This window comes from Natrix helvetica (genome assembly GCF_964273705.1).
Source record: "Natrix helvetica genome assembly, chromosome: 13".
Lineage (NCBI taxonomy): Eukaryota > Metazoa > Chordata > Lepidosauria > Squamata > Natricidae > Natrix > Natrix helvetica.
In genome coordinates this window covers 14,022,169-14,046,803 of record NC_138557.1, presented here as the reverse complement: position 1 = coordinate 14,046,803, position 24,635 = coordinate 14,022,169, and the positions used below count along the sequence as shown (strand labels likewise).

The 24,635-nt window shown below is 44.8% G+C and overlaps 1 protein-coding gene across 3 annotated transcripts; it reads right to left on the bottom strand.

The window, feature by feature from the left end:
* Positions 1 to 525: 525 nt before the first annotated feature.
* On the bottom strand, positions 526 to 24,419 carry METTL22 (methyltransferase 22, Kin17 lysine). 3 transcript variants are annotated; one of them, XM_081965974.1, is made up of 12 exons: positions 24,361 to 24,419; positions 22,457 to 22,514; positions 20,978 to 21,130; positions 19,142 to 19,504; positions 17,310 to 17,350; positions 17,086 to 17,230; positions 15,179 to 15,250; positions 13,056 to 13,109; positions 10,793 to 10,873; positions 9,557 to 9,659; positions 7,600 to 7,768; positions 526 to 719 (listed from the first exon to the last, which is right to left on the bottom strand). In XM_081965974.1, exons 3-12 carry the CDS (start codon positions 21,081 to 21,083, stop codon positions 654 to 656), a joined length of 1,200 nt encoding a protein of 399 aa, XP_081822100.1. In that variant the 5' UTR covers positions 21,084 to 21,130; positions 22,457 to 22,514; positions 24,361 to 24,419; the 3' UTR covers positions 526 to 653. The 3 variants fall into 3 exon arrangements, with proteins under 3 accessions (XP_081822100.1, XP_081822102.1, XP_081822101.1); XM_081965976.1 differs by having other exon boundaries at positions 19,142 to 19,490; positions 21,006 to 21,130; XM_081965975.1 differs by lacking the exons at positions 22,457 to 22,514; positions 24,361 to 24,419 and adding an exon at positions 21,443 to 21,499.
* Positions 24,420 to 24,635: the final 216 nt, after the last annotated feature.

Below are 24,635 nucleotides of genomic sequence, written 5' to 3'. Positions count from 1 at the left end.
GTTAATATCTTCCTTATTATCTCCTTTAAAAGGGGGTATTTTCACTTTTCCATTGCTGGGCATACACCATTCTCGCTGCTATTAGGATGTGAAATATTAGGTATATTGACCCTTTGCTATAGCCTTCTGTAATAATACCTAGCAGAAATAAATCTGGCTTGAATTCTATGTTGCCCAACCATTTTTTCTAGCCACATCTGAATTTGTAACCAAAATCTCCTTGGTTTTTGACAGGCCCACCACATGTGATAGTAAGTGCCTGGTGACTGTTTACATTTCCAACATTTTGAGGATGTGTTGCTCTTAATGTCTTAATGACAAGACAGACTTTGAGACTAAATCTTCTGGAGCGGAAAAATGCCAAAAGTGATCCCTGATTTTCTGTTGTGCTGTGCTGTGATCACATCTGGAAGCCTGAACAGCCAATGCCCTCTGAGAACACACTTTCTGCCGATCTTTTGCATTCCTTTAACAATATAGCAATCCCATCATGGCTGACACCATTTGCAAATCACAACCAACGCATTACGATCATGGACACGTATGTATTTAATCTGTTTTTGACATGGGCCTGAATTCTATCTGCTTCCTTATTCCGTTTAACGACGCCTTTAGATCATAAGATCAGTTGAGAGAAGCCACCGTGTCTTCTTTTAGTCTCTTGGGGGCTGAGGATGGGATCTGTGGAGTATCTTCTGTGCACTAAGCTTCCACAGCTCCTACCAAAGGAAAGATATTCAACATCCTTTAGGGTTTTCATACAATTCTGGACTGTACCATTGTTTATGAGGACGGGAAAGCAGGAAGAAACTCCCCCCGACTGTGCCATTTGCTTGGGGTGGGGTGCTGAAGAACAACAGAAACTGCAGGGAACAGCAAATGGTAGACCAGGTTTTGGTGCTTCTGGACACTAATGGTCCCTGGGGCACTTCCTGGTGTACTTGCAGAGTATGTGCTTTCTTCTCAAATTAAAATAAAATGAACGATTTGGGATACTCAACACACACACAAAAAGGGAAACCAGGGGAATGATAGATAGCAAGGCAGATAATGGATGATCAGCTAAGAAAAAGTTGAGGTGAACTCAGAAACAATGAGAGTTGGAAGGGACCTCAGAGGTCATCTAGTCTAACCCCCTGCTCTTGCAGGAGCCCCATACTATTTCTGATAAATGGTCGTCCAGTCTCGTTTTTTGACAGCTTCTAGTGATGGGGTACCCACAACTTCCAAAGGCAAGTTGTTTTGCTGGTTAACTGTTCTCACTGCTAGGGATTTTCTCCTTAGTTCTAGGTTGCTTCTCTTTGGTAAGTTTCCATTCATTGTTTCTTGTCCTGCCTTCAGGTGCTTTGGAGAATTGCTTGACTCCCTCTTCCTTGGGGCAGCCCCTTAGATATTGGAAGACTGCTATGATGTCACCCCTGGTCCTCCTTTTCATTAGACTAGGTCAGGGGTTCCCAACCGAGGATGCGAGACGATATTCCAGGGGGTGCAAAAACTTGGGTTTACAAGTTTCAAAAATATAGTGTGTATGCGTAATTATATGCATACACACTATGTTTTTGAATAGATAGAAAGAAGGAAATAAAGAATTAATAGAAAGAAGGACTAGGGGAGACAGGATAGCAGTGTTCCAATATCTCAGGGGTTGCCACAAAGAAGAGAGAGTCAAGCTATTTTCCAAAGCACCTGAGGGTAGAACAAGAAGCAATGGGTGGAAACTAATCAAGGAGAAGCAACTTAGAACTGAGGAGAAACTTCCTGACAGTTACAACAATTAATCAGTGGAACAGCTTCCCTTCAGAAGTTGTGAATGCCCCAACACTGGAAGTTTTAAAGAAGATGTTGGATAGCCATTTGTCTGAAATGGTATAGGGTTTCCTGCCTAGGCAGGGGGTTGGACTAGAAGTCCTCCAAGGTCCCTTCCAGCTCTGCTATTGTATTGTATTATTATATAAAAAGGGATGCAGTGGCTTAGTGGTTAGGACTCTTGTCGATCAGAAAGGCTGGCAGTTCAGCGGTTCGAATCCCTAGCGCCGCATAACGGAGTGAGCTCCCGTGACTTGTCCCAACTTCTGCCCACCTAGCAGTTCGAAAGCGCGTAAAAAATGCAAGTAGAAAAATAGGAACCACCTTTGGTGGGAAGGGAACAGCGTTCCGTGCGCCTTTGCCATTGAGTCATGCCGGCCACATGACCACGGAGACGTCTTCGTGCTGGGTCTTCGGCTTTGAAACGGAGATGAGCACTGCCCCCTAGAGTCGGGAACGACTAGCACGTACTGTATGTGTGAGGGGAACCTTTACCTTATGCATATAATTATTTACTTCTGTAAGGCGTGCAAGAATATGTCAGAAGCGTTCTAGGGATGTAGGGTATAGAAAAGTTTGGGAATCCTTGGCCTAGGTCCTGCAATCGTTCTTCCTATGTTTTAGCTTCTAGGCTATAAAAGAAGCGGGTATGAGACTGCAACCCAACAGAAAGTCCTGAGGTTTAACTGCAGGCTGCCAAGTGGCGATCTTGAAAGGCAGGAAAACAAGCAACTGAGGTGATTGAGTTGTGGGGACTTGGGAGATAAGGTGGAGGGATGTTTTAGAATAACGAAAATGGGAGTCCAAAGTGCAAAGAAAGGGTTGAAAGAAGCAGATGAGGTCTTAAAGGTAAAGGTTCCCCTCGCACATATGTGCTAGTCACTCCCGACTCTAGGGGGCGGTGCTCATCTCCGTTTCAAAGCTGAAGAGCCAGCGCTGTCCGAAGACATCTCCCTGGTCATGTGGCCAGCATGACTAAACGCCAAAGACGCACGGAATGCTGTTCCCTTCCCAACAAAGGTGGTTCCTATTTTTCTACTTGCATTTTTTATGTGCTTTCAAACTGCTAGGTTGGCAGAAGCTGAGACAAGTAACGGGAGCTCATTCCGTTGCGCGGCGCTCGTGATTCAAACCGCCGACCTTTTGATCGACAAGCTCAGCATCTTAGCCACTGAGCCACCGCGTCCCAAGGCCGTGGAATTCCCTAAATTATTTGGTTTAGCTTCTTTTAGTCTGTGCACTTTTCTAGATGTTTTGAAGCTGGCTGTGTCCAAAGTAGCTCTTTTCATCAAAGGAACTTTGTGTGATCTCTGCTACTGTCCCAGAATGGCACAGAAGGTGCAAAGCTTCCAAATATTTGGCTCCAAATGTTGGCTGGGGAGAGACTCATCCTTTCAGTTTTCCTATAATTTCAGCTTCTGCCCCCCTGCCCCCCCCCCGCCCTCCAAAGTTCTACATTATGTTTCATACATTAAAACAGGATCTGGGATCAGCCTGTTTCTTCCTGAACACTTGATAGAGATGCAATAGCGGGCAAGCAGCCCCCAACTCCTTACTTAAATCAGATATGGGCTGCAGCACTCCACACACCATTCTGTGCAATGTGTTCCAGTTTTACAATAGGCCAGCATGGAAACAATTCATGAGGCTTATTCAATGTTTGCCTTTCTTTGTAGAGCTCAGAAATACAGGCGTCCAGCAGGGGAACGTTTTGTAACTGTCCTTGCTCAATCCAGGTGTTTTTAAGACTGCTCTTACATCAAACTGGCACAACAGTTCACAAACAGAAGAGTAAAATCTAGTATGTTCTCTTTGTGTGTCTTGGAAACAATGGGTCGGGGGAAGATTATACAAGCTGTTTTATCAATGCAGCCAGGCAACGAATACAAAAATAATGTGAATAACAGAGTTGGAAAGGAATAGAATAGAATAGTATAAAGGAAGGGACCTTGGAGGTCTTCTAGTCAACCCCCCTACTCAAGCAGGAGACCCTATACAAGTGATGGCTATGGCAGGCCTGCAGTCATATTCCTTTTTAGGATATTTGGCCTGCCACACTCTCTTATTTCTTTATGCTGTTTCATTAGTGTAGTAATTGGGAGGGAGAATAGTAAGGAGTAGAATTGTGGAATGTTTTTTTGTCATTCCTTTCTAGAAGCCCAAGGTCAGCTTTTGTCTCTGCATCTCTGCACCTGACCGGAACCAGCTGGGTGGAGATGCCAGCGTGGCCGAAGAAGATTGGACCATGTGATGGATTTATGGGTATGGGGATAAGATCATGAAATTTCAACTGGGTGGAATCCCAGGAAGCTTTTAGATTTGGGATTCCAGAGTTTGTTGCCAACATGTCTGTCTTATTAAATTGGAACTTTAAGGATAGCTCTGCCTTGGACCCTGATTTAATTCTGCATGATATTTGGAACGCTGACAGGCTAACCTTTTTTGGATTGTGTGCCAAAAGCGGGGGAAGCGCAGAGGAGTTTCGTGTGGGCGAGCCATACCCATAATGCTATGCATGCAACCCAGTGTGCATACCAGCGTGACATGCCCCCCCTGCTTCTGACACACTTTTTTCTCCCTCCTCAGGCTCCAGAGGCTTTCTGGGAGCCTGGGGAGGGCGAAAACAGCTCCCATCCTCTCCTGGAGGCCTTCTGGAGGGCGAAAAACCAGCCTTACGGGCAAACCAGAAGTCCAGGAACGGACTTCTGGTTTGCTCGTAGAGCCGTTTTTTGCCCTCCAGAGCCTTTAGGGAAGCCTCCTGAAGACTCTGGAGGGCACAAAATGGCCCTACGAGCAAACCAGAAGTCCCTTCCTGGACTTCTGGTTTGCCCATAAGCCTGGTTTTTCACCCTCTGGAGGCTTCAAGGAATATACCCATGATGGCGAACCTGTGGCAAGCGTGCCAGAGGTGGCACATGGAGCCTTCTCTACGGGTATGCAAACCGTCACCCAGCTCAGCTCCACCGCGCATGCCTCCCACCAGCCAGCTGATTTTCAGGTCTCTGCCACACATTTGGAGACGTGCGTGCATGCATGGGGGGGGAGGAGTGCGGGGTGGTGGAGGTGCGGTGCCCTCCCCACCCCGGCGGTTTGTTTTTTGTCCCAGGAGACTTCAGGGAGGCCTGCTAGGCCCAAAACAGGGCACATAGGGGTCATGCGCATGCGTGCGGGGGGATACATGGGGGCGGGGGAAGAGCACGCACATGTGCAGGGGGGAAGGGCGCATTGCATTATGGGTGTGGGCCCGTGCGTGTGCCCGATTTCAGCATGCAAGGAGAAAAAGGTTAGCTGTGACTGTCCTACACCATTTCAGACAAATGGTTGGCCAGTCTCTTCTTAAAAGCTTCCAGTGTTGGGAGAAGGAGCTGACGTCGCGGCGATACGGACGTGCGATCTCGGAGCTCCGAGATCGCAGCCGATACTTTTACCGCTGGGTGGTCCATCTGGACCTAAACCGTCCAGAAGAGACGGTGACAGGGAAGAGTACGTCTTGCTGATCTCAGGGACATCGCAAAGTCCCTGATTGATCCAAGAGAATCTCTTCTAGCCTGCGATAGAAGCGCAGCCCCAAGCTGCTGAAGTCGGGACAGCTCCGCAACCGGAGGAAAGTGGAAACAGAAAGTGTGTCCATCTGGTGAGGAAATTTTATTTTTACAAAAGAGACTGCCCAAAAAAGATTAAAACCAAATTAAACTTGTGAAGAAAAGAAAAGAAAATAAGTGGCGAATTTAAGCTATTTTGGACAGTGTTATCCTTTTTTAAAATTGTATTCTATGGATGGAGGTTTTGCAAATACTTCCTACTTTTTAAAGTGAAAGTATTGGCTTTTCTTCAATTTTTTTTTAACCTATGGATTAATATTTTTTTTTTAAATTTTCCCAATACTGGCTTGGATGGGGTTTTCTTTTTCTTTTGTTCCATTTAAGAGCCTTGTTTCTTTTAAGCTTGGAATATAAAGAGGATATAAAAGGAACATAAAGAGAGCAGTAACATCAGAGGGAAAAGAAGTTACACTGCCACTTGGAGGTTGGAGGCTGAGTTCTGGAAATGTTTCTCTCTCTCTTTTCTTTGATCATTTTGACCTTGCACTTCAAACGTTTTAGCTTGCAAAGAGATAAGATGGGTTGTTTATGCAGGTGCCCTTTGGATGTCTCTTTGGCAGCGAGAGAGAAGTGAAAAACAAAACTTTGTTTTCCAACTAGAGTGGCAGTGTTTATAAATTGGACAATGACACAATACCAAGAAGAAACCATAACATTACAACAGATTATGTTTGCAATTCAAAAATTATTAGAAACATCAGAGAGAATTGAGAAGAAATTGGAAAATATAGATGGTAATATAGCAAAATTTGATGAAATTGAAGATAGCCAACTAATGGAAAAAGTGGAGGTTAGAGTCTCAAAAACTCAAGGGAAAAATGACCAAAGAGGCAAGATAACTGTGGATATTGACAGTGATCTGAGCGTGGTTGGAAATGGAAAGAATGGAACATGGAAAGGAAAGAGAGATGGAAAGGAGCTCTACCTCAGATTTCAAGGTATAGAAGGAGAAAAAAGAGAAGAATTGATGGATTTAAGGAGAGGAACTGTGACAAAAGCACTACTGATAACCAAGGATAAGCTGATTAAAGAAGCTGATGGAGGGTTTCGAGAATTTATAAGACATGCAACAAGCAACAAGGTGCGAAGAGAAGTCCATACAAAGTTGATTAAGGAAATAACCAGAAGATTAATCCCACATAAGACAAAAGAAATAAGACTGTACTACTACTGGAAAGACACAGGTTGAGACATGAAAACTATCAACAAAATACTAGCTAAATAGTTAAAATTAGAGAATTATGTTAAAAATGAAGTGATAATGGATATAGCTAGATAGATAAATGATAATGATATAATGTATACATATGTATTGGTTTGACAAGAGAAAATTTGGTATAAATTTTTAAATGGTGACCATGAAAGGAAGTTTAGAAATTTTGTTATGTATGAAAACCTATAATATTGAAATTGGATTGATCATGGAAATAAATAATTGATAATGATATAATGTATACCTATATATTGGTTCAACAAGAGGAAATTTGATATAAATTTTAAATGGTGACCATGAAAGGAAGTTTTGAAAGTTATGTATGAAAGCCTATAATATTGAAATTGGATATAAATTGTAAACAGTGATTAAGAAAGGTTTATAAACTTTGTTATCAAACATAATTAATTTTTATTTAGAATGTTTCACAAAGATACAATGTTGTTGGATGATATTGAAAATAGACAATGGAATGCCATTATGTGGTTTTGCTTTGAATTTTGGAATATTTGTTATAAAGGGATGTTAAAACAACTATAGTCATGTGAAGGATGAGGTATAGTGATAGTAATATATATAAATATATTTGATGTAAAATATATAATTTGATATGGATTTTAGGTGATGACTGTGGAAGGGATGAACGAAAGTTCTCTGTAACCAATTGACACACTTTTTATAATTTGTAATGGAATATGTTTTTATGGTGTTTGTTGTGTCTTGTTTGTGTTTATTCAAAAATAATAAAAAATATAGAAAAAAAACTTCCAGTGTTGGAGCATTCACAACTTCAGAAGGCACGCCATTATACTGGTTAATTGTTCTCACTGTAAGGAAATTTCTCCCTGGTGCTAGTTTGCTTCTCTCCTTGATTAGTTTCCATCCACTGTTTCTTCTCTTGTGCTTGTTCTATCATCCTGGCTTTCTACCGCTTGTATGATTGCACCAGAGAAGTAGTTTGCCAACACTGATACCCACCAGTTGCGGAACTCGCTCGTAAACAATATGCTGCGGAAAAGACAGCTCTACGGGCTGAACGCGGTATCTCATCTCGCCGTCGCTGGTTTTCAGCAGCTCCTCCAAAGTACTCCGGAAGTGATTGTAGGCTTCGCACACAACGTCCATTTGTCTTAAAGTGAAGTTGAACCTGGGCAAACACATCCCACAAAGCATCTCAGAACAGTTTCAAAGAGAACTTTTTTCTAAATGTGGCTGCATCTTCGCCCCCAAATGACAGCAAAAGGCATCACAAGATAAAATCAACCGGACAGAAGATGCTGGAGTTACGGAGAACAAGCAAATCGCCTGTACTTGTTCTGACCGAGGCTTCCCAAGAGCCTGAAGCAAACTCCTGGTCCCGACACAAAGCCGTTTTATTAATTGACTCTGAATTCTGCTCATTTACATACAGCAAAGTCTTTCAAGGGAGGATTTACAGTCACAGACCTTATCTGGCTTGGAGAGCTGCCAGGCCCATATCCGCAAAACTTGGCAAGGAGCCTCGGAGAGTCACAATCCAATTAAGCGAACTAATGGTCTCCTGCAAACTCCACTCCCCTTTCACTCCTCTTTTATTCCGTCTGGGAGGGGCCATTCATCGTTGACCTGTGGTCTTACTCCCAAGTCGACCCCTCCCCTTTAGTTGTTCCCTTCATCTGGCAACTCTGTGTATGCTCACCCTGGGAACAGGCTCCAGCTGTTCCTCTACCTCACTGATGTCTTACTCTGAAGGCAGCTGATAACTGTCAGACGGCCCTGGCCCCCTCTCTGCCTCCAACACAGAGCCCTCATCAGAGCCTTCCCCAGACTCCAGGATTGGCTCAGGTTCCTCCCCAACCTCCTCACTCTCCGAATCTGCTGCCAGCTCTGCTGGTGGGCCACAACAGTACTTAGACAACACTGCCAAAGGTGAAAATCCTGCGTTGTTAGTGCCTATTGCTGTACCGAACTTTTTCAGGTCAAAACCTCTCGAAAGAGAATGCTCACATGTCCACTTTATTCAGCTTCAAAAGCTGGAACGAGATAAAGTCAAGACAATGACGTCAAAGGGAGGGACGGAGAAAAAAGTCAACTCCTTTGGTAGAATTTATAACCGGCTCAGAGTACCGAAGTCATGCTGGAATACAGACGATTCCCAACTTACAACCATTTGTGAGCATTCAAAGTTACAAAAGGGCTGAAAGAAGTGACTTATGCACTTACAACCGTGATCAATATTTTGGTTTTTGGCAACCAGCAAGCATTTACAATAGTTGCAGCATCCTGGGGGGGTCAGGTGATAGCGATTTCTGACCTTTCAAGACAGCTTCCATTAAGCCAGGGGTGTCCAAACTTGGGAACTTTAAGACTTGTGGACTTCAACTCCCAGAATTCCCCAGCCAGCCACTTGAAGTCCACAAGTCTTAAAGTTCCCAAGTTTGGACACCCCTGCATTAAGCGAAGTCAATGGGTAAATAGGATTCGCTTAATGATGGCTCTGATTCACTTAGCAACTGTAATATTGGGTGAGACTCATGTAACAAACATCTTGTTTGCCAATGGAGATTCTGGTTCTCAGAATCAGAATAGAGCCGGGAGGGGCCTTGGAGGTCTTCTAGTCCAGCCTCCTGCTCAAGCAAGAGTCCCTATACCATTTCAGACAAGTGACTGTCCAGTCTCTTTTTAAAAACCTACAGTGATGGAGCGCCCACCAGGTCTGAAGTTTGTGGTTTTTTTTAATTGAGGATTATCTGTAAACTAAAGGCCCTTTCTAAACTGGTCCAGAAATGAAAATGATCTAAAATCATTGCTTGGTATTTTTCTACATTGATTGCGGTTGTGCTGGAAACTCGAGAAGCAAATGTTGCCTTAGTTGCAAGCTATGTTTTTGCTTGGTTTGTGACAGACAAGACGCCCTATTTACGTTATGGTGCATCTCAAATGCATCACCACCAACCTCTTTTCCATAGAGAAGTAGACGGTGCAAGAATTCCTCAGGTTGCGAGTGATTCGGGACAGTGTTTTGAAAAACGCATCGGTTAGGTCATCATCATAAAAGACTGCAATAGAAAAGGTGGAATGGTGAAGGTTTTCAAGGCTACCCAGAAGCATTAACCTCCCATCTTAAAGCTGATTTATGCAATCAATTATCGTTCAGGATGCACTGCATTATAACGCAAGCAGTTAACTTCACATTTTAGTAACTAGGACTCCAGGTGAATTGCGGTCATCGAGCAGAGAGAAGAAAGGATTTTTGTGTAAATGCAAGACACAGGCATGGCAACACACACACACACACACACACACACACACACACACACACACAGATCTGCCACGTAGCTACACATTTAGTTTTTAATTTCACTGAGAGACTTTTATGCAATAATAGGAGGAGGAGGATGCGGTGGATATAAGTTCCCTGTCTTGATGTCTATGGAGATTCTCAATCGTTCATGTCACCATCATCATCTTCTCCTTTTAACGACCCCATAATTCCTTGCAGGGCGGAGTCTGTGCCACTGAATGGAGCCAATGCAGAGTTACATTCAGCAGATATAATCTCAAAGTGCCCAGAGAGATAAATATCTGCCTCTACCTAGGATTGAACTCACAGCCTCCTGAATGTGAGGTGAGAGCTCTACCTCTAGGCTGCCGCACCACTCTTCCCCCTTTTCCTCCCTCACTTCATTATTTTATATTATGATAAACTAATAAAACTTTTGGGAGGAAAAAAGAAGTTTTCTTTTAAATAATGATTCCAAACACTTAGTTAAAAAATGTTCTGGGCAAGATCTGTTTAACTTGTCACCTGTTTTAATCTTGTATTTTATACTTTAAACTTCATGTTGTACAGTATGCCTTATCTGAATTGGGATGCTTTTGACGTGAATAAACAAACATTTAAAAAAAACAACAGAGCGTTATCAGAGCTGCACAAATATGCGGTTGTGATTTCATAGCTGTTCCTCCGATAATTTAAATCCCTGAGCCAATTTGAAACACAGTATGAGTTTTGTCAAATTGATTTGGCAGCCGGGTCTACGAACGGAAAGGTTTCTGCACATCCTTACCTGAAGCAACTGTCACTTTAAATCACCTTTCCCTGAATCAACCTGGTTCTGACATTCCAATCTCATTAAGGCTGATTAGCATGTTTTTATAGCCTCAATCCATTCCCAAACCTTTTTCATACCATCAGCAGCCAGTATCACAGTGGTGAGGTCATGCAGCTCAGCAATCTCTTTTTCGGACCAGCTAAAGCAATCCTCGGGATCTACAGCAAAAGGGGGGGGGGGGAAAGGTATACAATACTTATTTCCTGCATATCCCAAACTGTCTAAAGCAGGGTTGTCAAACTCATGGCCCACGGGCCAGATCTGGCCCACAGGGTGCTTAGATCTGGCCCTCAGGGCTAGCCTGGAAACAGTAAAGGACAGCCCCCGGGTGTTGTAGTCCGCTAGCGGCCTGCGGAGCTGGCAGCAGAGTCGGACAGTGAGGAGGTTGGGGAGGAACATGGGCCAGTCCTGGAGTCTGGGGAAGGCTTTGATGAGGGCTCTGTGTCGGAGGCAGAGAGGGGGCCGGGGCCATCTGACGGTTATCAGCTGCCTTCAGAGTCAGACATCAGTGAGGCAGACAAACAGGGGGAGCCTGTTCTGAAGCTCCATTTGACTCTGTGCTCTGTTGGGCCTTGCAAAACGAATTGGCAATTAGGTCTTTGGCAGCATTTCAAGGGAGATAAAGGTGGGTGCTTATCAGCCTTACCCTGAAAGACTGTGGCAGACGTGTGTCGGACTCTTCACAAACTGTTTGTGAATCATTATGGGCTGTGAATGAACATAATTCACAGCCATTTAAATTTTAAAAAAGGGGGTTTGGGGACTAAGCACGCAAATTTTACTGTCTCAGGAAGCCTAGGTCAGAACATGGGGTGCCTCTGCCAGCAAAATGGAGCTCCCCCCCCCCCCCCGCATGCTGTCCCCCTGTGCCCCGTTTTCGGCTTCCTGAGCCCTCTGGCAGCAAAGCACCCCTCCTCCCCTGGGCTCCATTTTTGCTGGCAGCGGGCGATCAAAACACACTGAAAAACAAAACAAAAGGAGAAATGTTTCCCCTTTTGCATTTGAGCATCCGAGAATGGACAAGAAAGGAGAAGGGGGAAGAGGAAAGACAAAGAAAAAGAAGGGAAGATGGGAAGAGAGCGAGGAAGGAAAAAGAAGGAAAGAGGGGAAGGAAGAGGAAAGGAGAATGAGGAGGGAAGGAAAAAGAAAAGGAATGAATGAATGAGATTATAATGAGAGTGAGGGTCTCAACACCTCAAGACCGAGACTGTTACACAAAGGGTTTTATAGAGGAACCCATCCTCTCTGTGAAGGTTTGGTTTAGCCTGTTCCCAACCACGATTGCTTATATTCATCTCTTTTCTTTCATCATTCTTATGTTGACACTTCCATTACGTTGCCCTGACCCAGCTCCCCAAACACGACGTGAACCCAGAAGATTCCTTTGTTAGGAATCCTGGCAGCCCGGGCAAAAAGTTTCTCTCTCAGGCTAACAAGTCTGCCCATCCGGGAGAGGAATGGTTGTCTGCCACACCTATTCATCTCCGCCCCCTGCCTTTTATCCCCAGAGCTAGGGTGGGGCTTCTCTAGCAGCGGTGGATCTTCTGTCCCAAGGACCGGCCCATAGATTTCCACTACTCTCCTCTCCTCTTTCACATCTATTCATCTCCGCCCCCTGCCTTTTATCCCCAGAGCTTGGGTGGGGCTTTGCTAACTGTGGTGGCTCTTCTGTCCCAAGGACCGGCCAATAGATTTCCATTGCTCTCCTCTCCTCTGCCTTCTGTGTATCAGGCACTGGACCTAGCTATTCTTCCTCTTCCTCATCAGCCACCTCCAGACCTGGGGGCTGTAGACTCTCCATCTAAAGGCTAATGGGCGGCTCAGACTCCATCTCTCTCTCTCTCTCTTTCTCTGCCAGCTCCATTCCCTCTTTCCCCTTGGAGCTGAGGTTGCCTTGATGCTGACCTCCCACATCTCCTCCTCCTCCTCTGAGTCAGCTGCTGGAGGGACTGGAAGCCGACAGGCCACAACATATGTTATGTTTTCCACCTCATTTATTCTAAGTGCCCGGATCCTTCATGGCATGAAGTAATACAAGCAAATTTTAGATTTTGAAGAGAGGCATCTCAATAAAAAGAAACAAATGGGAGAATCATTCTCTTCTTTACATGAAGCTTTAGGTTTGTCTGTGACAACCTTAATTTTACATTCTGTCCTTTAGGACTTTGACCTCCCAATTAAGCCAAGCAACACTATGCTTTACTCAGTGAAGGGCAAACGTGCATTTTGCGCACGGTCAGAGGCAAAGCGTTTAGTGTCATCATCTCAGATAAATCCTGAGTTTTAAATGAGAGATTGGAAAGAAAACCTCAAAACCAGCTGTAGAGGCGGCTTACGTACCAGTGCAGAAATCGTCTTGCTGCCAATCCAGCTTTTTAACTCTAATTTCACTTCCTAAAAATCCGCAAAGGAATTAAGTGGTCAAGAAAACTATGAGGATACAAACGATACATAAAATAAACAAGAACGTAGAGGCAACGCTGTTACGATGTGCTTCTTATACAGATGGTCCTCAACTTACAACCGCAACTGTGACCGGCGTAAGCTAAGCTGTTGCTAAGCTGGTTACGTGCTTGGGGCTGATTTTACAATCATTTTTACTGTGGCCGTTAAGCGAATCACCACGGTTGTAAGGCGAATCACGTGGCTGTTAAATGAATCTGGTTTTCCCTATGAACTTTGCTTGTTGGAAGCCGGCTGTGAAAGTTGCCAGCTGTGATCATGTAGCTGCGGGAGATTGTGTTGTAAAGGTGAGTTGGATGCCAAGGGTCCAAATTGCAATCATGCGACTACTGTATTACCCCGAAAATAAGACCGGGTTTTATATTAATTTTTGCTCCAAAAGATGCATTAGGGCAGCGATGGCAAACCTTTTCTGGCTCGCGTGCCATAAGTGGGGGGAGCGCAGGGGGTAATGTGTGGGCATGCCACACCCATAATGCAATGCGCGACCCCCCAGTGCGCATGCACGCACTACAGGCGCTCCCCCCCATTTTCTACATGCTTTTTTCGCCCTCCCCAGGCTCCAGAGGCTTTATAGGAGCCTGGGGAGGGCGAAAACAGCCTCCCCCGGAGGTTTCAGGGACCTCCAAGAGGCTTCCCTGAAGCCTCCGGAGCGCTCAAAACGACCCTCAGAGCAAACCGGAAGTCCATTCCCGAACTTCCAGTTTGCCCGTAGAGCCGTTTTTTTGCGCTCCGGAGGCTTCAAGGAAGCTCATGAAGCCTCCGGAGGGCCTCCGGGGTGGGGAGGAGGCTCTTTTCGCCCTCCCCAGGATCCTATAAAGCCTCTGGAGCCTGGAGAGGGCGAAAAATGGCTTTAAAAAAGGATGAACTCAGCTGGCCAGTGCGCGCATGCCATAGGTTCGCCATCACTACATTAGGGCTTATTTTCAGGGAAATATGGTACTAAATGCATCATTAGTGAAGGGAGGAAAAGTCCCGATACGTCACCTGACACTGCTGTGACGATGCGGGTTTGACACCCCTGAGTTAGAGGAAGGCAGTGTACTTTTCTTCAATCAAGTGGAGAAGAAAGCGTAGCACACAAATACTCTTGTCATATATTCTATTGGGAACCATGAGGATTGAAGGATAGGCAGGGGACTAATATGTTTTTTTTTTGGTTCAAAATTTGTTCTTCTATACAACTTCCAACACACAGACTAAAACTATAAAACAATATTAGCCACTTATCCAGAAGCAGGCCTCAAGATCATACACTTTTAAAATATACTGCAAGTACCGTATTTTTCCCGACTATATGACGCACCCGAGTATAAGGCGCACCAAGATTTTGAAGAGGTAAATTGAAAAAAAAAAGTTTTTGCACTCTGCAGGCCTCCCAAATCCTTTCCACGCCTCGTTTTTGGTGAAAAATGGGGCATGCAGAGAGTTTGAGAGGCCTGCAAAGTGCTCCTGGGGGCTGCCCCCCCCAAAGGAGCAAAAAACAGCCCATTGTTTTGCAAAAACAGGTCAATTTTTTGCAAAAAACAGGGCATGCATAGGCTTTGAGAGGTTTGTAGAGTGCTCCTCGGGGCGGGGGGGGGGGAAATGACAAAAATGAGCAAAAAAGAACCGTTTTTTGCTCGTTTTTGCCCTCCCCTGCCCCCAGGAGCACTCTACAAACCTCCCAAAGCCTCTGCACGTCCATTTTTGTGAAGGGAGCAGGTTTTCGAAAGGCCAAAAATGCTGTATTCAGTGTATAAGATGCACCCAGATTTTCACCCTCTTTTTTGGGGGGAGGGGGGGGGAAGGTGCGTCTCATACTCCGAAAAATACGGTTAAGTGCATGAGCTACCTACCACTAAATAATACTTCTCAGATTTGATGCTTGCTTTAGTTTGCTGGATGTGAAAACGTTGACCAATCTGGAAAGCACATTGCGATATAATCCCATGTAGGTTTCTTCAGCATCAGACACCCCCCCCCCCCCCCATAGTCAGTGAAAGTGACTCCTCTTTTACCTGTCGGCTCAGTGATGTGTTTGTTTAAGGCTACATTTCGTTCACACATGCTTAGCAGGTCTTCACCGACATCTTTAAGAACAAAAAAAGAGAGATATCAGAATTCCAAATTGTCGGTTTAGGAAAGCAGCTGCATGACTTTGGGCCAGTCCCTCCCTCTCTCTCTCTCTCAGCCCAATCTCACTCACAGGGTTGTTGTTTTGGGTGAAAATAAGAGACAGGATATTCTGTATGTTTGCTGGCAGGGGCAATTGGGAATGGGAAAAGGGAAAGTGCCCCCTCCCCTCCCTTTAATTTGTCGTAAGGGTATCCCTCTGCCGATGATGGTCAGTGATTTCCTCGAACCCTTTCCATATGTATGTTTGCCATCTTGAGTTGACCAATGTTTGTGTCCTTCAATAAATAAGGCAAAATAAATATCTAGTAATAATTTCATGCTGAGTCAACCAAAGTAAAAAGATACCAGGTAGTCCTCAGCTTATGACAATTGGGCTGGGACTGCCACAAGCAGTGTGGTCATTTATTGAGTCAGGATTGGTTTTACGACCTTTTTTCCTTGGGGTCATTAGGCATCCAAATTGTGACCCCATGGCAGCGCGAATGCTGTGACAGTCATAAGTCATTTTGTAAGTACTTCTGTGGCCACTAAACAAATGGTTATACATTGAGGACTATTGTAGGCATTTTAAAACCATGGGACCCCTTTTTGAAATGTTGTTTTGAATAGAATAGAATATTGGAATGAAGAATAGAATAGGAAAGGATAGGAATAGAGTGCATAATAGAATAGAATGTATTTAGAGTAGAGTAGAGTAGGAATAAGGAATGAAATGAAATGAAAGAGGAATAGAATAGGATAGGAATAGAGTGCAGAATAGAATAGAATAGAATAGGAATAGAATAGATTAGAATGTATTTAGAATGAGTAGAGTAGAGTAGGAATAAGGAATGAAATGAAATGAAATAGGAATAGAATAGACTAGGATAGGAATAGAGTGCAGAATAGAATGGAATGGAATGGGAATAGAATAGAATGTATTTAGAGTAGAGTAGAGTAGGAATAAGGAATGAAATGAAATAGGAATAGAATAGAATAGGAATAAGAATAGAATGCAGAATAGAATGGAATAGAATAGACTGTATTTAGAGAAGAGTAGAGTAGGAATAAGGAATGAAATGAAATGAAATAGGAATAGAATAGAATAGGAATATGAATAGAATGCAATGGAATGGAATCGGAATAGAATAGAATATATTTTTACAATGACTATGATAATGATCTATCACTATTGTTGTATGTACACTGAGAGCTTCTGCACTGGAGACAAATTCTTTGTGTGTCTAATCACACTTGGCCAATAAAGAATTCTATTATGTTCTGTTCTATTCCCATTCCTATTCCTATTCTACCTATTCCTGTTCTTTCCTATTCCATTCCATTCCTATTCCTATTCTATTCTTTCCTTTTCCTAATTCCTGTTCTGTTCTATTCTATTCCTATTTCATTTCATTTCATTCCTTATTCCTACTCTACTCTAAATACATTCATTATAAAACATCAGATACAACTTAGGGGTGGTCATGGAAACTGAATAAGCAATCAACATAAATTATACTAGGATACTAAGTAAACACTATAAATCGTAAGATACAAGGAACAAAGTTATAGTCGTAAGAAGATAGGTAACAGGAGAGATGAGAATAATGATTGGTCATACTGCCTTTCTAGATAGTTTTGACAGTGTTGTGGGAATTAGCTGTTTGGAGAGTGATGGCATGGGGGAAAAACAGTCCTTGTGTCTAGTTGTTCTGACGTGCAGCGCCCTACAGCGTCATTTGGAGGGTGGGAGTCTATCCCAATGTTATGATTTCCAAACCACCCAAAGAGGTTTTTACTAAAGAGATACCTGTGCAGTAAATGGTCTTGGCAGCTTTGGCCATGACGACGCTGACAAGCCCGATTCCTCCCCCAAGCTCCAGCACTGTGCAGCCCTTGAACAAATCTTGCTTCCCGAGGATGTAGTCAGCAAGCAGGAAAGCTCCTCGCCAGACCTTCAAAGCCAGAGAGAAAGATCGTACGTGGGGCGGACTTAAAAAAAGACGGGGAATGGAGAGCGGACATGCTTCCTACCTGCTTCCCAACATCTTCTAAAGGGGTTGCCATGGTGTGCTCTGGAACAGCAGAACAAATGAAGAATATTTTCCATTAGTCCAAATTCATTATCTATTCATTATCAAAATGTATTCTCCTCAAAACTGCTTTTGCAATAAAATGCGGAGCTGGCAGCAGATTCGGACAGTGAGGAGGTTGGGGAGGAAGATGGGCCAGTCCTGGAGTCTGGGAAAGGCTCGGATGAGGGCTCTGTGTCGGAGGCAGAGAGGGGGGCAGGGCCATATGCCAGTTATCAGCTGCCTTCGGAGTCAGACATCAGTGAGGCAGAGGAACAACTGGAGCCTGTTCCCAGTGTGCGCATGCGCAGAGTTGCCAGACAAAGGGAACAGCTAAAGAACAGGGGTCGACTTGGGAGTAAGACCACAGGTGGACGATAAATGGCCCCTCCCAGAGGAAATAAAAGAGGAGCGAAAGGGGAGTGGAGTTTGCAGGAGACCATTAGTTCGCTTCATTGGTTCGTAACTCTCCAAGACTCCTTGCCAAGTTTTACAGGTATCGGCCTGGCCGCTCTCCAAGCCAGATAAGGTCTGTGGCTGTAAATCCTCCCTGGAAAGATTTTACTGGATGTGGATGAGCAGAATTCACAGTCAATTAATAAAAGGGGTTTGTGTTGGGACCAGGAGTTTGCTTCAGGCTCTTGGGAAGCCTCGGTCAGAACATAAAGCTCCGAAAAGATGAATACAAAAAGGCAGAAGTGGAAAATACTCCTCTTGAGATATTGTTTGAAAAATGTATAATTCGCATTCTATCAAGAATAGGAAGAGTGAGACTCAGAAATGGAGAGAATTGAAGTATGACCTGTTCACCATTGTAATAAAAATATAGAGACTGTCTTCTGCCCAAAAGCGAGAAACGAACCTTGGACAGCAGCGTTTCTCAACTGTGCAACTTTAAAGATGCGTGGACTTCAACTCCCAGAATTCCCCAGCCAGCCATATTGTAAATGTTGTAAATTGGGGAAGTCAAGTAACTGTGGGACGCTGCAATGACTGTAAACGCAGGTCAGCTAAAAGGTAAAGGTTCCCCTCGAACATATGTGATAGTCGTTCCTGACTCTAGGGGGCGGTGCTCATCTCCGTTTCAAAGCTGAAAAGCCAGCGCTGTCCAAAGACGTCTCTGTGGTCATTTGGCCGACTTGACTAACTGCCGAAGGCGCACCGAACGCTGTTACCATCCCACCAAAGGTGGTCCCTATTTTTCTACTTGCATTTTTTACATGCGTTTGAACTACTAAGTTGGCAGAAGCTGGGACAAGTAATGGGAGCTCACTCCGTTACGTGGCGCTAGGGATTCGAACCGCCGAACTGCCGGCCTTTCTGATCGACAAGAGTCCTAACCTCTGAGCCACTGCATCCCTTTTTATATAATAATACAATACAATAGCAGAGTTTTTTACATGAGTTTGAACTACTAAGTTGGCAGAAGCTGGGACAAGTAACGGGAGCTCACTCCTTTACGCGGCACTAGGGATTCGAACTGCCCAACGGCCGACCTTTCTGATCGACAACCTCAGCATCTTAGCCACTGAGCCCATTCTCTCTCTGCAGGTCAGCTATTAGTGTACCAATGGGATGTCATGGCTACCCTCCCTCTGTTGTCAGAACTTTGAATTCAATTCTTCAGCACCAGTTCTGCCCTCTGTAATTAATTCTTCCCTCACTTCTGCTCTGGCAGCCAAGGGATGTGTTTTGGTTTTTAGCCCTGGGAGATCCATTGCAACTTTGCTAAAGCAATTGGCTGTAAGCTCAGTTACTATTTGCATGAGAATAAAATATGATGGTGTTACTGACCTATTTTAACGATATTGAAACCGTTGCTCTCGTGTTCTTCTTCTTCCAAGACATCTCCATCCTTAGTCAAAATGATGGGGAAGGCCTTAGTCCTTGTCTGGCCCTCAACTCCTGCAGGAGGGAAGGGAGCTTTCCGGACCACCTGCAGGTCCCCATCTTCATCCAACAAGGCCTCAAACCCTCGACGGGGGTCACCTTTGTTTTCGGGACTGTCTGGGGAATCCTCAGCACCAGCTCTGCCCTCTGCAATGAATTCTTCCTCACTTCTGCGCTGGCAGCCAAGGGATGGTTCTAGGCCTCGCTCTTCTTTCTCAGGGTCCCCCTGGATATCGTCCAAAAGGAGTCTGAACTGCGAGAGAAAGACTAAGAGGCAACAATTTCAGTTGATACATTTCCTTGCAAGCAAATGACCTGCACATTTAAAGAAACGTAAAAGCAGAATTAGACTTTCTGAAGTTCTAAGGGACTAGAACTTTGTCGTACAATTATTTGGCACGCTTCACCCTTCAATTTAACTGGGCATTTCATGTGTTTTTGGAAACTACGTGAAACGGAACTCATAATGATGTATGCAGAGGTTTAAAATTCCTGTATTTAACGATTCAACTTTCTCCACTTCTACCATCTACCGATCCTGTTCTTGCCCTCTTATATTATTCGGCAATAATTCCAAACAACAGACACTCTGAGGATTTCAAACCGGATATAGGGCAATATCTTCTCTCTCTTGGGCTTCGCAGATGTGTTCCATTTCTGTTCCCATCAAGCCCAGCATGTGCTGTCCTCAGGGGTGGGCTTCAAAAATTTCAGCGATGGGTTCTCTGCCCGGCTTCTGAGTGGACGTGCCCATGGTAGGCGTGGCCAAGTTGGCCTCCTGCACCATGGCGGGGTGGGGTGGGGAGAGTTTTCAACCTCCCCAGGCTCCAGGGAGCCCTGCACTTACCTCGCATCCAAAACGGGCTGCGTGGAGACTCTTGGGAGGAGAGGGGAGGACGAGGCCAGCCAGGGTTGGGATTTGGAGGTTCTCCGAACTGGCCATGACATTAGCTACGGGTTCTCCCAAACCTGGGCGAACCTGTAGCAGCCCACTCCTGGCTGTCCTCCTTTCCTTGTACTTAAATGTTCTAGCATCCCCTTCTTGGTCCCTTTCTTGCTTGCATGCATTTTGCCAGTCTCTTCCCTTCCCACTCTTCAGTTTCTGTTATCTGATGCATATCCTTCTTTCTCCTCTTTGTCCCAGCTAGATTCCTCTTCTTCCTTACTGCATCCTCTCTTAAGCGTGTGCATTAAACTATAAACCCGTGATGGCGAACCTATGGCACACATGCCACAGGTGGCACGCGGAGCCATTTGTTAGGGCACGCAAGGCGTTGCCCAGCGCGCATGCATGCGCTGCCCAGCTAACTTCGCCCTTCATTTTGGGCCGTTTCTCTCCCTCCGGAGGCTTCAGGGATGTCTCCAGACAGGGTGGGAAAAGCTCCTAGAAAGCCTCTGGAGCCTGGGGAGGGCGAAAAATGGGTGCATCATGTGCCAAAAGTGTGGGGGGAGGCGTGCACGCATGCGCAGGGGGTTGCGTGCATAGAATTATGGGTGTGGGCACGCCTGCACATAATCCCCCCCTGCGCTCTTCCCCCTTTTGCCACGCAATGGAAAGGTTAGCCATCACTGCTGTAAACCATGGCTGAGAACTGTGGCTGGCTGGGTGCACAATTTGAGTAAGCCAAAACCAAACAACGACACAACAGCCCTGCAAGCTCTGTTGAGTTCAGCCACTCTTCCTCTCTCTCAATCGACAGCATCCACTCTTGATGGGGATGGCATTAAGTGTTATATTACCTGGCTGGCCAACAGAGTTCAACCTCACCATAAAATGCCTTCGGTTCGCAGTGTGGAGATGAATATCAGAGAGTACCGTATCACTTCGAAATATTGTTTCATCCATAGCCTCTCTCACCTTCTCCAACTAAGATGCGCTGGGGACCAGATCATCTATAATTACAAAAAGCCACATCCCAATTGACACAAAGAAGATTGAAATATTTCACAGCTGCCTATAAAATGCAGCAAGGGTGCATCCCATCAGCTTGATGCTGCAATGGTTGTTAAGTGTGGAAAACAGTCATAATTCACTTTTTTCAGTGCCACTGTAAATTCGAATGCTCGCTAAACAAATGGCTTTAATTCGAGGCAAATCCATACTTCACACATCTTTATATTAACCTATTTTGAAGGTGAGGCACTCTTAGCTATACGTTTCACAAAGAAATACAGGCTTCAGTGTGCAATCCTCTACTTATTTACCTGGGAGTAGGCTCCAAAGAGTTCAGCGGAACTTGCTTAACAGCAAATAGGATTGAGTTAATGGTTAAAAAAGAAAGAAAATAAAATGGATTACTTGCTATTTTACGTATGCTATTAATAAAGGGAGAAAAATCAATAACCTCAGATATGCAGATGATACCACTCTAATGGCAGAAAGTGAAAAGGATCTAAAGAGCTTCTTGATACGGGAGAAGAAGGAGAGTGCAGAAGTTTCCCTGAAACTCAACATTAAGAAAACTAAAATCATGGCATCCAGCCCTCTAAATTCCTGGCAAATAGATGGGGAAGAAATGGAGGTAGGGACAGATTTTACTTTCTTGGGCTCCAAGATCACCGCAGATGGGGACTGCAGCCAAGAAATAAAAAGAAGTTTGCTCCTGGGGAGGAAAGCTATGGAAAATCTAGACAACATATTAAAAAACAGAGACATCACCCTGCCAACAAAAGTGTGTATAGTCAAAGCTCTGGTTTTCCCAGTTGCAATGGATGGCTATGGAAGTTGGACCACAAGGAAGACTGAGCACCAAAGAACGGAGGCCTTTGAACTCTGGTGCTGGAGAAGACTCCTGAGTGTCCCTTGGACTGCAAGGCGATCAAACTAGAGATCAACCCTGACTGCTCTTTAGAAGGCCAGATCCTGAAGAGGAAACTCAAAGACTTTGGCCACCTAATGAGAAGGAAGAAGGACTCCCTGGAGAAGAGCCTCATGCTGGGAACGATGGAGGGCAAAAGAAGAAAGAGACGACAGAGAATGAGGTGGCTGGATGGAGTCACCGAAGCAGTCGGCGTGAGCTTAAATGGACTCCGGGGGATGGTAGAGAATAGGAAGGCCTGGAGGAACATCGTCCATGGGGTCGTGATGGGTCAGACACGATTTTATAACTAACAATATTTTTTTTTGAATGTACAGCAGTTTTGGATATACATTTCACAAAGAAATACAGCCTTGTGTGCAAAACACGGAGTTCAGAATGCAATCCTCTACTCATTTACCTGGGAGTAGGCTCCAAAGAGTTCAGCGGAACTTGCTTAACAGCAAATAGGATTGAGCCTGCATGGTTAAAAAAGAAAGAAAATAAAACGGATTACTTGCTATTTTATGCCGGCTATTAATAAAATGTGTATATCGTATTTCACAATGAGTCTTACTGTAGGAAAAATAGTACAGTGTATAAAGCAAGCATGTAGTCTCTAGATAAATTAGGTAGGGGCACAGTGCACAAACAAAACCTTTAAAATCATTTTTTAAAGTCTGTTGAATTTGTATGGATAAGCACATTTATAAATGGGTAATATTATTTTCGCATAATAAGCCATGGCTTTTCTCTCCACTGCAAAAAGTCTCCTTTCCCTTGAAAATACATACCCAGGTACGATGGGGAGCTACAGCTAATCTGCGTATGGGCAGAGACACTCTTTTTCACAACGCTAAACCAAAGAGAGCAGATCTTTCTGCTGGTGATGGTGGAGGAGGGACGGGATGATGACGACACAAGGAGGGGAGGAAAGCCAGCAAGCTCACAGAGCTATACAGGTGAAAACCTATCAAGGGGAAATCCAGTCCAGAACTAAGGAGAAATTTCCTTTTTTTTTTAATTAAAAAGGTTTTTTATTAAACACACATTAAAACATTGGACACAGTGTAACCGTCCTGGCAATGCCTTTGCCATACATACTAGAATATAAAGTTAAATATTATAACCACCATGCCTATTTACAATTGGTCTATTCAGTATTTACAAATATAAGGATATCGTATTTCCATCCATGTTGCTTTGTCCTTGTCTTATAACAGAGGAATGTCCTGATAGTGAGAACAATCAGCCGGTAGAATGGCTTGCCTTCAGATGTTTTGTATGCTCCATCACTGGAGGCTTTTAAGAAGAGACTGGACAGCCATTTGTCTGGAATGGCATAGGTTCTCCTGCTTGAGCAGTGGGTTGGACTAGAAGACCTCCAAGGTCCCTTCCACTCAGTTGGAAGTTACTGCTTTGAAGGACAGTTAAACCAATGTGGCTTATGACTTCCAAATTCATCCTTATTTTGTGTATTTTTAAGAATTCTCCAGACCTTGCCCTGTTTGGACTTTTTGTCCCTCCTTCCACCTTTCTTTCCCTGTCTTTCCATCTTCCCCCTTTCCTTCCCCCTTCCTTCCTTTCAGTTCCTCCTTCCACTTTTCTTTCTCTCTTTCCATCTTCTTTCCTTCCAATCCCTCCTCTCACCTTTCTTTCCCTGTCTTTCCATCTTCCCCCTTTCTTTCCACCTTCCTACCTTTCAGTTCCTCCTTCCATCTTTCTTTCCCTCTTTCCCCCTTCCTTCCTTTCACCTTTCTTTTCCTCTTTCCCCCTTCCTTTCTTTCAATCTCTCCTTCCACCTCTCTCCCCATCTTTCCATCTTCCACTTTTCTTTCCACCTTCCTACCTTTCAGTTCCTCCTTCCATCTTTCTTTCCCTCTTCCTCCCTTTCAATCCCTCCTCTCACCTTTTTTCCCTTTTCCTCTTCCCCCCTTTCCACCTTCCTACCTTTCAGTTCCTCCTTCCATCTTTCTTTCCCTTTCTTCCTTTCACCTTTCTTTTCCTTTTTCCCCTTCCTTCCTTTCAATCTCTCCTTCCACCTCTCTCCCCATCTTTCCATCTTCCACTTTTCTTTCCACCTTCCTACCTTTCAGTTCCTCCTTCCATCTTTCTTTCCCCATCTTCCACTTTTCTTCCCACCTTCATTCCTTCCAGTCCCTCCTCCTAGAGAGAAGAAAGCAGCTGGCACTCTGCATGCGCGCAGAGGAACCCTGTCTTCCACTATCCCCGTTCCCCTCCTTGCTTCCTGCAGCCCAGCGCAGCACTTTTGCGCGGCGAGAGACGAACGGCTCGCAAACTCCTTTTCGCTCCGCAGAGACTCACCTGCCGACGCGCCTCAGAGACGCCACACCCCCCCCTCCATTATTGCTCCGGTTCCCCCCTCCCACCAGCTGCTTCCTGTTTCCGACTTCCGGCTCCTGGCCTTCTGTAGCGCCCCGCCGCTCGCGCGAACCGACCAATCATTGACGAGGGTACCTTAATGGGCGGGGCTATAGTTCTCCGCCCTAAAAGGATCGCCCTCCTCCCGCGTTGCAGGGTCGCTATGGCAACCAGCTCCCTAGCCAGGAAGGCCTACCGTTAGTCCTCCTTGAACAAAA

Bases quoted from the DNA above. Each gene is read 5' to 3' on its own strand.
- METTL22 (XM_081965974.1), bottom strand. From the start codon at position 21,083: ATGGATGAAACAATATTTCGAAGTGATACGGTACTCTCTGATATTCAT. The intron at 10,874-13,055 runs GTACGTAAGCCG...CTTTTGCTGTAG, and splicing joins GCAAGACGATTTCTGCACTG to ATCCCGAGGATTGCTTTAGC. The intron at 9,660-10,792 runs GTATGAAAAAGG...TTTCTATTGCAG, and splicing joins TGTGATACTGGCTGCTGATG to TCTTTTATGATGATGACCTA.